Source organism: Drosophila obscura, unplaced genomic scaffold (genome assembly GCF_018151105.1).
Source record: "Drosophila obscura isolate BZ-5 IFL unplaced genomic scaffold, ASM1815110v1 contig_25, whole genome shotgun sequence".
In the NCBI taxonomy this organism is placed as follows: domain Eukaryota; kingdom Metazoa; phylum Arthropoda; class Insecta; order Diptera; family Drosophilidae; genus Drosophila; species Drosophila obscura.
Genome location: NW_024542812.1, coordinates 1,234,573 through 1,245,854, shown reverse-complemented (window position 1 = coordinate 1,245,854; position 11,282 = coordinate 1,234,573). Strand labels below are relative to the sequence as shown.

At 45.9% G+C, this 11,282-nt stretch overlaps 1 protein-coding gene across 1 annotated transcript; it reads right to left on the bottom strand.

Annotated features, from left to right (window-relative positions):
- Nucleotides 1-8,690: 8,690 nt before the first annotated feature.
- LOC111075583 (glucose 1,6-bisphosphate synthase) lies at nucleotides 8,691-10,789 on the bottom strand. Its single transcript, XM_022368945.2, has 2 exons — nucleotides 9,781-10,789; nucleotides 8,691-9,726 (listed from the first exon to the last, which is right to left on the bottom strand). Exons 1-2 carry the CDS (start codon nucleotides 10,697-10,699, stop codon nucleotides 8,756-8,758), a joined length of 1,890 nt encoding a protein of 629 aa, XP_022224637.2. The 5' UTR covers nucleotides 10,700-10,789; the 3' UTR covers nucleotides 8,691-8,755.
- Nucleotides 10,790-11,282: the final 493 nt, after the last annotated feature.

Sequence of the window (11,282 nt, the reverse complement as noted above, 5' to 3'; positions counted from 1 at the left end):
AGCAAATGTCAAGAGCTTATTCATTGCGGTGGAGCAGCTTTGCATGTGCTCTCCTTTTTTTCCGTTTGCACACTTTAGATGATTGCATCCCGCATGCCATACTACATCCTCCATCCCATCCCACCCGTTCTTCATCCATCTGCCCTTTCGTGCTTAATCTCGCAGCAACAAAAGAGACAGAGAGAGGAGAAGGTGGAAGTGGAAGTGGGAGTGATAGAGGCAAAAGCGCAGCAGCTCCTGCCTGCCTGCCTGCCTGCCTGCCTGGCTGCTCCGCTGAGCACAAACAATTGCCAGTGGGCGGCTCTGTGGCTGTGCCTGAGTGGGGGGCGTGTTAGGCAGTGTTGGTAAATGCTTTTAGCGTATTAGTTCAACGAAGCGGAATTTCATGTCTGCTGCGGCTGCGGCGGCCTGGATGCTGCTGCTGCTGCACTGCCTCCGAAGGCAACGCTTTTAGCGATGATTAAAAACTAGTAAATTTCGACAGGCACAACTATAATAGCTCCAGCAATATTTAAAACAACAATAAACTCAAACAACACCAACAAACTCTTGATGATGGTAGAAACTAACTTAAAGACATCTTTAATCAAAAGGGCGACGCCGCACGAGAAGGATTAAGAGAGAGCAGGAAGGAGTGTGAGTCCGGACAAGATATGAATATGGGATTTGCTTGGGGAATTGCTCAAATCTCAACAGGTGCACGCACTTTCCAGCAACACACACACACACACGCCCCCACATTGCCCCACAACCCCATGTCAACGGTCCTTGCCGCATGCAAATGCTGAAAAGTTTTGTGTGGCAACACACAACCAAGAGAGAGATAGAGAGAGAGAGAGAGTGTGAGAGGAGAGTGTGTGAGTGGGTGGGTGGGAGAGAACGAGTAAGACAGCGAGTGGCAGCTTCCGGAAAGTTCTTAATTATTATAATTAATTACTTTGATCTCTGACTGCGGCAACCAACCGGCTGCTCGCTGCTATTAATTTACTTGATTATGTTGAGGTTTTTCCACGCAACTTCTGCATCCTTGCCGCTCCTTGCCACCCCCCCACCATGCTCTTATTAAAATGTATCTCACATAATTGAGAAAGTGTAATGAATTTACTCGCGTACCGTGGCCGGAACCCAGGAGCAAACTTTTCCAGACTGTGATAGATTTTCATTAAAGTGGCATTCTGGCATGTGTGGTGAAGGATGCGCGGTGGGGTATATCAGGGAGAGGAATGTAAGCTACTTTTAGCGGTATTTCAGCAGAAAGGAATTCGGTGACTATAATTTATTATGCATAAAACATGAATTACCACAAACACTTTTCACATATTTTATTTTTTATATTTCATATTTATTTTTACTTCATTAATGGATAGATTTTAATGCCTTCTTAATGCCATATTCATTCGAAGTTCATGGGGTTCATTCTCTATTTTCAATTCTATGAATCAATCATTGATCTCGCTCTCTCCCTCTCCCTCTCCCTCTATTAATTATATACATGTTTCGTAATCACATAATATCTTTAAATATCAAATCTAATCATTTCTGTTCCCTCTATTTTTATCAATTCTGATTTTGAATAAACTTTCGTAAAGCTTTGAGCAATTAATTCGAAGCTTAAACTTACAAACAAAAAATCGCAGCTTTCGCTAACTTCAATGAGCGGCTTTATCTACGAGAAGAACTTAATGAAAGCTTAATCGAAAGAGACAGAGAGACAGAGAGCGAGAGAGAGACCTGAACATGCATCCGAATCGCGTGATCTGAATTATCGATGAAACGGTACTAACAAAAAAAAGCCAACAGCGAAGGAGCAAAAAAAGCAGGCCACTTCTGCGCTTCTACTTCTCCTTAGCTCCCACCGCCCGGCTGATCAGCAGTGGGAGAGAGGGAGAGCGAGAGAAGAACAGCAACAACAATCACTGATTGATGGGGAGTCAAGCGGAGACAGGAGACAACATGCGGCTTCGCATTGTCATCGGCATGGGGCGCAACAAATTAAGCGTCTTGTGTGGTCGTCATCAGCGGAACGCGGCATCATCAGCCGCAAGCAGTAAGCAGCAAGCAGCAAGCAGCATTGCGGTAGATCGACGCCACCTGGTCAGAGGAGGCGGAGGCCAGGCCCCCAAACTAAGCTTTAACTGCAGCTCCAGCTCCAGCACCGACTCCAACTCCAATTCCGACTCCGACTCCGGAGAGTGACCACCGCCGGCGATGCCTAAATTCAGTTGGACACGAGCGCCAATGCAGCGATCAAGTGACATTTTATTGTCGGCAATCGCTGGACTTCTGATTTTTTCTTTTTTGCTGTTGCCTCTGTTTGTGGTGCTCCACCCTGTACATGTAGAGCTGAAGGGTATATAGGATTTACCTGTACATTGCTAGAGCTAAAGTCAGAGTAACGGCAACTGTTAAGAATCAAGAAAGTTATACGGAGATCTTTTACTTGGTACAATCCTCTCCTCTGAAGGAAATAATTTTTACAGCCCGAATGAAATCACTTTGCAGCACTCGGTATCCCTTAGTCGATGCACTCCATGGTCGGTGTTCTCATTTGTTAGCCGCTGCTTTAGCTATTTAGAGGCATGAAAGTAGCGACAGCAACTGAGCCTCCGAGACCTCAAGTTGGTCTGGGTCTGAAGTCCGTCCTCACTTGGATAATTGACAAGAGTTAATTCATTCCATTGATCGGCGAGCGTTGAAATGTCGCAAATTTAATTATTGAAGTCGCGCTGCCAGTCCAATCAGTCCAATCCTCCGTGACTGTGGGTGGGCGCGGATGCCAATAGAGAGAGAGAGAGAGGAGAGAGCGGCTTAAGCACTCTTTCCATTCCATTCCCATGCCATGCCATTCCTGTGTCCTGCCCCCCTTCCGACCTTCCGCTGGCCAGAGGACAGCCGTTCATTCTCTGGCCTTTAAGTAAAACAAACAAGATGACAAAAAGGAGTACAAGTGGATTGAAGCGGGGAGGAGAGTGCAGTGCAGTTCAGGTGGAGTGCCGCCAAACGAGAACCAAACAAAACGAAATGTTTCCTGACAAATTTCTGCCATTTCAGCTGGAGCCAGAGGAGATGATGCCCGCAAAAAAGAAGCACCAGAAAAAAACGAAAAGGAAATTCAACGATTTGTGCAGTCATCGGAAGCGGAAGCAGCAGCAGCAGCAGCAGCACTGACAGAGTCACATCCTCTCTCCATCCTGATGAGAGCTAGTGACGAGGACAGTCAGTCAGTCCTTTGGAGTGGATGAAAAAAAGAGTAGAAGCCAGAAGGAGGACCCACTAAAGTGGTGGGGCTTGTAGCTTACTGTTGACTTAAATCGTTTAGGTAAAGTTAAACAACTTGTTCCGTTAATTGTTAAACAATGCCCAGGCAGTGCCTCCGCCGTTCTGCATTCCTCTTTCCACTGGCGGACATTCAACAGAATGGACTCTGGGAATAATTGATGGGAAAACTGAAAGCCCAGCAAATGCGATGGAAGGAAGCAGCGCAAGGTGATGGAAAGTACAGAAAAGTGAACTGAAAAAAAAAAATGCTTTAAGATGTGTGGCAACGGAAACAGAGATTTTCGTGAGATTTACCTGAGATTTACCTGAGATTTAACTGAGATTTAAATGTATTTTCGGGTGTTAACTTTAAGTTTTTTAGGGCGAATTAATCAGTAGTAATATAATATAATAATAGTATACTATAATAGGTAGTATTTCTTGGGAAAAGCCATACGATTCCAGTATCTGGCTTAAATATTCTTCAAATATCATTAGAGATTTAAATATTTAATTATTTTGACTAATCTTTGCTTCCCCCGAAGTATTATTTTCATAAATAATTGCATCAAATGTTTTTAACTTAGTTTTTCTCGAAAGTTTTGGGCTCTTGAAATATAATTGATGTTCCTAATGAACCTTTTTTCATCCAATATGTGCACTTTTCCGACATTTCCGACATGTTATTTGTGTGACTCTTTTCCCCCTTCAGCCACGTGGTGTATGGGCAATGAAAAAAGGGTGAAAATGCTGCCGAAAAGTAATAGAAATAACCAGAGGAACAACCAGGCAATGGCATCTCCATATGCACAAGTAGATTTCCGTTGCGTATCCCTTGGGGGATACCGTCAATACTTCCCTGCCATACCATCCTGACCCAAGGCTCAAGGCTCTTCCCTCCCCCTTTAATGGGTTGACAAAAAGAACAAAAATACAAACATACATACACACATACCAACTAAAGGATAAATCTAAATTTCAAGTTCAGTTTCGGCATTTGGCAGCATTGCGGCCGAAGATTGATAATCCTATTGATGTTTAAGCTCTACAATAATGGGGATAGAGAAATTCGATATGATATTTGAATAGTTTAGCTGAAAATGTGGAAAAAAATCTAACTTAAACGTCGCTTAGCGCTTTGCTTTAAAAAGTTTTTTTATTTTCTTATTTTTTGTTCCTTTTCTTAGAGTATTTATAAATGTTTTAAATGCTTTTTAAATTATTCAACAAAATAAAAATCAAAATCTATGAATTTAGACACCATTTCACATTCGAAAAGCAGAACAAACTAACAAAGCGCGCGCGAGTCGGTAAAGCAGTTTGTACTAACCTTTCGCCGCTCTCTTTGCTCGCTTCATTTCTCTTTGCCATTGGGAATTTCTCTTAGCAATTCTTATTGGTGACTTGGCCCCGTGAGGCAAAGAGAACACAGAACACAAGAGACCTTAAGAAATTAATCCAGCACGAAAAAAAGAGGAAATAAAATGTATGTGAAATATGCACACAGCTGCGTTGAGAAAGAGAGAGAGTGAGAGACCTACAAAAAAATCATGTAAATTTCCTGAAGCATCGAAAGATGCCGGGACTAAATTATGGACACGTTTCCCACTTCAAATTTGTCGGGAAACAAAAAATAATATTTATTGCGGCAAAAAGGAGAACAAAATTAAAATGCATTACAAACAATTTGTTCTCGATGAAATCTGATGGGGTGGAGGAGGGAGGGTTGTGGCTGTCGGGGAATACGGGAAGCAATGCATATTAAATTTGTACATTTTTTTTATACGTTTTTTTCTTCCATTTGGTGCTGTTCTGGCAATTAAACTCCCAGTGAATTTTCCACATTTTGAACAAAAACAATATAAATAATAAAAATACAGAAAAAATAAAATAGAAGAGAAATTTGCATTGTTTGCATATTTAATAAAGCTAATCAAACACGTCGCGCCCTCGCCATAGCCATCGGATGACTCCGACCCTGATCTAGAGGCTGACTTCGTGTCCGTTCCCTATATGTATATTGTAGAAGATCCCTCCCCTTTTCTGTTTCTGTTCTGTCGAGGGCTTGGGCCCTGCCCTGACAGCATCCTTCACATAATTTATTGGCCAGTACTCAAGGACGCGCAAGCGAATAAAACAAAAATAAAAATATAGAAAAAAAAACAAAACGAATATCAAACAAAACTGTGAAAAACACAGCGGGAAACCGCCGACGGAAGTCAAACTAATTTGTTGTCATTTTTATGCGACAAAAACGAAAACAATAAAACGACAAAAACAAATTGTTAGAGAGGGGTAGGGTAGGGTTGGTGAGAGGGGGGATCAGATCCCTGCAGCTGCCATTAAAACGGCTGAATTATTGATTGAATTAATGCCTCAACGATACGATTGTATTTGGGTTCTTTTGGTTCACAAATCGGAACAAATATTCATTCATGATACACATTAAATAAGGAGATCGGTTTGGGGAAGGATTCATTTTATATAGCTGACTTATATACATATTTTAGATTTTATTTACTATTTATATGCACAGGTTTACGCCTTTTGCTAGGGACCTTCTGCAGCACGCTTAAACGTTTGCACGCGGTGTGGTTACTTATCTACTGTTCAAAATAACAAGTACATAGGTAAATGTACAAATGAATTTATATTCCTGATTAGCAGCAAGGCACGATCTGTCTTTTTGCACCTATTATTCTTATATACTTCTGAACCGCTTCGATCTGATCGTTACATCGGATTACCACAAAATAAAAACAGTTTTATCTGTATTAATGTTTTCTTGGTTTTTATCTATGAAAATAATCCAATTAAATCTTTTAAAATTATGATGGAACATCCCTTCTCATTTCTTAGCAAAGAACAATTCCAATAGAATTTATGAAGGGTTCGAATATAGTTGAACATTGTGATAAGATTAAGTTCCAAATTTTAAATGATTTACTTTTAGAAAATGTTTAAATTCAATAAAATCTATCTTTAATCTTTGATTATGGTTTGGTCACAAAATCAAAGTCGCACCGAATGAGTGTTGACCCTCACTTACTTGTTTTAACCTCGGGCTAAACTTTAACCTTTTCGGCTTGCCATCGTTGGCTAACGGCCTTCACGGCCCTCATCCTCCCCCCAATGCCCAGCCAAAATGCTTATCATAATCACAGGAAATCGGTTGTAAAGGGAAACAACAAAAACAAAACAAAAAAAAAACACACACTGCAAATACGATTACTTGCAACAAATGGCAGCGACCGCAGCAGCAGAAGTCAACAAATGCTTTTAATTAACGATGCTACCAGAGGAGGAGCCGGGCAGACATTTTCGAGTGTCAAGCAACAATTTTGTGGGCAGGCAGCCTTTGCGCGGGCTTCAAAAGGATATACGCGCATATGGACTGAAATTGATGATGTGAGCAAGTGGCACGTAATCAATTTACTTGCAGCGCACTCTGCCCGCCACTTGCCTCATTTCGAATGCGAATTTAAGATGCCATTGTCCTGTGACCCACCACCACCACAGCGACACACAAACGCACACGCACACTCAGGCACAGGAATAGGAATATGCCACACACTTCAGGGGGTGGGTGGATGCTGCCGTGGGTGCCTCATTAGGACAGCCGCCGCTGGCTGCTGTAACAGTATATCCTCAACATATGTGCAACAAGGCCCAGGATGTTCGAAAACGAATCCAATTGGTGTGCATTGATAGCACTGAATGGCATCCGGATACGTATCCGTATACCGAATGTAACCTTTAGCACAGAACATTGTAATTGTATTTGGAATCGGAATCGAAATGGAAATCGGAATCGGATTAGAGTTAAGTTCGAGTTTTCCTGCGGTTAAAATGAGTGTGAAACGAAGAGTTCTCTCTATGTATCGTATTACCCCCTTTGAAGGGATAGGATTGTAGAGCTTTCCTTTTAAATATATACCTACATATACATATGTATGTAAATATCTGAGTACGAGAGAACTTTGTGTTTTTTTTTTGTCAAATTTTAAGATTTATCCTAATCTTTGAATAAATTGAATAGATTGAATATACCTCCAGAGTACCCCCACAGATAGTTCGATTTCCAGGTTTACTGATTGATGATCTTCCATTCGCTAGTTTAAAACTTTTAGGCAATATTTTCACCTTTAATCCACCCCAGAATCCCACATAAAAATTCTTAAACTCAGAGCAGACGAGTAGGTGGGAGCATCCGCATCCAACTTGAACCCGTCCCACCCACATGTGGGACATTCGTTTCATTTTGTTGTTGATTTAGCCCGAGTCGGCGTGGAGTCACCTTTTATGTTCCTAATGTCGCATAAACAGTGCTTAATAATGCACTAACCTTGGAACGGAACAGAACATCGCCACTAACCGTGTAAAACGTGGCCAAAAAAAAAAGGAACGGAGTCGGTTTCGTCGACAGGGATTAATATTTAATTCGTGTGTGCGTTTGGTTATCCTGCAAGTATATTTCCCAGGTTGTATTTCGTATTTTAGGGAAAATTTAATGGCTGACAGAGGACTTGGGTCCAAAAAGGCTTCGGCAAACAGCGCTCCTTCGTCCTTGGTTATCATCAGTCTTCAGACTGGGCTATGCATGGGTTGGTGGATGGGGGTGGGGGGTTGTCTTCCTTCTGCTTTTGTCTTCAACAAAATTTGAATGGTTTGGCGGCAGGGGGCAGACCTCTGGGATCTCATCGCGATGTTTACCTGAAGCTCATTCACTCACTCGCGCTTTTCGAGGCTATTGAAATATTCCGTTTGACCCGAAAGCAAACACATACTCCTCCCCACCCATACCCCCCATGTGTGGGGGGTTGGGTGGAGTCCCGAAAAGAAATTTCAAGTCGAAGGGAATGCTTGTCTGCCACTGCCCCCTGCCCCTCTTCTGCTGTCTATAAATTTCAGCCTGTTTGCGGCACTTGCTCAAAGAAACTTCCACTGGCTCTGGCTCTGGCTTGGCACTGCCACTGACTCCAAGTCTCCCTGTTAATCACTGTTTTCATTATTTTGCTGGCTCGACTTTTGCTGATTCGCACAATCGGAAGCGATTATCACGCCGGTGAATGTGTGTGGGGTGGGCGGGCTGTTTACCCCCAGAGTGCAATTAGCAGGGGAAACTATAAAATTTCAGTGTTTGTCTTGCCAGATACTTTCGCCCAGATACGGCATGCGGTTAACGGTACGCCATTGGGCCATATAATGGCGCATGTGGTGGGCAAAAACAAAAACAAAAGCAGGCCAGGCCCCCTCCCCCCATCGTACACCACACATGGCTGGGGCCATTTCTGTGTACGCATAATTGGCGTTCTGTGGCTTCTGTGTGCTCCCACCCCCCTACACCTACACCTACACCTAATCCTACACCCTGCACACACTGGAGACTGAGGTTTGCCCAAGCAGCGGCAACTCCTGGCTGTGGCTATGGCAGAGAGAGAGAGATTCTTCCCGAGCATTAATTATATTTTGTAGCACTTCTTTTGGGGGCCAGCACTCACTGCATATCGAACTGGGAGGCACGTGTGAGGCCATGCTGATGCGGCTGATAGAACTCATCGACGACTGCATCGGTCATGCGATGCAGCTTGTCGCTCAGCTCCAGCCACTCCTTCTCCTCGGGCAGGCCGCAGATCTCGGCGCAGTAGCGCAGCTTGTGGTCGCGACTGGTGCTGCGCAGGCTGACCACAAAGCCGTTGGTGAAGGTGAACGTGATCATCTGCTCGCTGGGTATGGCCGGCAGTCGGGCCTTGCGATCCGGGTAGGCAGTGTCCAGGCCATTGGTCAGATCCCGCACGTGCACCACCTCAAAGTCGCCGTCGAGGATGCACTTGGGATAGGTGCCCGGCAGCTCCTCATCATAGTTGCGCAGTCGCTCGAAGATCCTCTCAATCAGCTCCGGATCGTCGCAGATGTAGTGCCCGGAGATGGACGCATGGTAGCCGTACGTGTCGTAGATCTCGCGCAGCTTCTCGATGAGCGTCAGGTTGCGGGTGGTGCGCAGGTGGCAGGCCATCGTCGCCAGCTGTGTGGCCGCCCCAATGCCATCCTTGTCCGCCACATTCATGCCGAACATGAAGCCCAGCGACTCCTCGAAGGCGAACAGCACCGTTCGCCCGGCGGCCTGCAGCTCCAGCGCCCTGTTCCCCATCCACTTGAAGCCCGTCAGCGTCTCCACGTGCGTGAAGCCCTCCGCCCGTGCAATGGCCCCCACAATCCTCGAGCTGACCGTGCTCGAGAGCATCACGCAGTTGCTGACGTCCGGCTTGGAGGTGCGCGCTCGGTAGTTCTCCAGGGCCCACCAGGCGAGCAGGGCGCCCAGCTCGTTGCCGGTGAATATCTTCCAGCGACCCTTGGCATCCAGCTCGGCAGCGGCCAGGCGATCCGCGTCCGGATCATTCGCCAGTATAACGGTGCAGTGCTCGGCCTCGGCCTTCTTGATGGCCATCAGCAGGGCCTCCCTTCCCTCTGCCAGGGATCAGAGATTACAGAGAGTGCTGCATGCTGGCTGTGACTACTTACCCTCTGGATTGGGATAGACGAGGGTGTGGAACTCCGGATCCGGATCCTTCTGCTCTGGCACGGGTATGAGCGGCTTGAGGCGCGCCTGATAGAAGGCCTCCCGCATGAAGGAGTAGCCCACGCCGTGCATCGGCGTGTAGATGAATCGCAGCTGGCTGCACTCGTTCGTCTCCAGGTAGACGGGCGGCAGCAGCTTGCGCAGCATCTCATAGTACAGGGGATAGATCTGGCGGTAGGGGTCCTCGACCAGGGGATTCCCCGACAGAATGGACAGATCCCACGAGGACGGCTTCGGCTCCAGATTGGCCATAATCGCCTCGTAGATCTTCGCGTCATTGGGCGGCAGTATCTGCGCCCCATTGGCGGCGTACACCTTGAAGCCGTTGTCCTCCTTGGGATTGTGCGAGGCCGTCACCACAATGCCCGCCAGGCACTTGAGCGCCACAATGGCGAAGGGTATGAAGGGTGTCGGTATCATCCGGTTGAATAGATACACCTTATAGTTGTTGTTGAGGAACACAGCCGACGTGAGCTGCGCGAAGCGCTTGCTGTTGTACCGCCCGTCGTAGCCAATGACCACGCCCATCGTCTCCCGCTTCTGGATGCTCGGGTAGCAGTCGCTGAGGTAGGCGGCCATGCCCTGGGCGGTCTGTATAATCACCAGATCATTGATGGAATCGAATCCGGCCCGCATTCCGCCCCTCAGCCCCGCCGTGCCGAAGGGTATGCGATTGCAGAGACGGACACGGAGCGCCTGCCAGTCCTGGTCGCGCACCGCCTCCAGCACTTGGGCCAGCGTGGCCTCGTTGCGGTCCCAGAACACCCAGTTCTTGATCTGCCTGTCGAGATCCTCCTGGCCGGACAGCTCCAGCGACTTGAGCACCTCGGCGGGCGTCTGCTGCTGCTTCTTGGTGGTCATCGATGCTCCAAAGATCACAAAACTTTCTTTACTATGGAAATTTTGTTGTTGTTTTTGGTGTGTGTGTTCTGTCTGACTGTGTGACACGTAACCCCTGACCTACCACCATCAGTCCAGGGATTTGCATGGCTCCCTCCACGAACGATTGAAACGATTTATGCCCAAACTCATTGCGATTTACGAGCCCCAAGAGGGGAACAGCAGAGACGGGAGACGGGAGACGGGAGACCATGGCTAAGCTCCACATCAACCGCAAATTGATCCATTGGCAATTTGATTTGGCCAATGGCCATTGGATTTATAGCCTCACAAGGGCACACAAAAAGGGAAAGTTTAGAATGAGTGGCCAAAGACTTGCCACATTACAAATTTAAATATACATACATACATATATGCATAGGGATACATTCATATACATATGTATATATAGATTATTTTATGAACTGTTTCGCTCACTCTCCCTATACATAGATATGTAGTGGGAGTCTTTCCATCACTCTCCTTGCCCCTGTCTTTATGGCAGCATTAACATGATTTCAATTTGTCATCAATTATGCAAAGCGACAGAGTCTAGGAGCGGAGC

What these genes read in the sequence shown, in the direction of transcription:
- LOC111075583 (XM_022368945.2), bottom strand. Translation starts at nt 10,699, where the DNA reads ATGACCACCAAGAAGCAGCAGCAGACGCCCGCCGAGGTGCTCAAGTCG. An exon ending in CGTCTATCCCAATCCAGAGG is followed by an intron (nt 9,727 to 9,780) that starts GTAAGTAGTCAC and finishes GATCCCTGGCAG; the next exon opens with AGGGAAGGGAGGCCCTGCTG.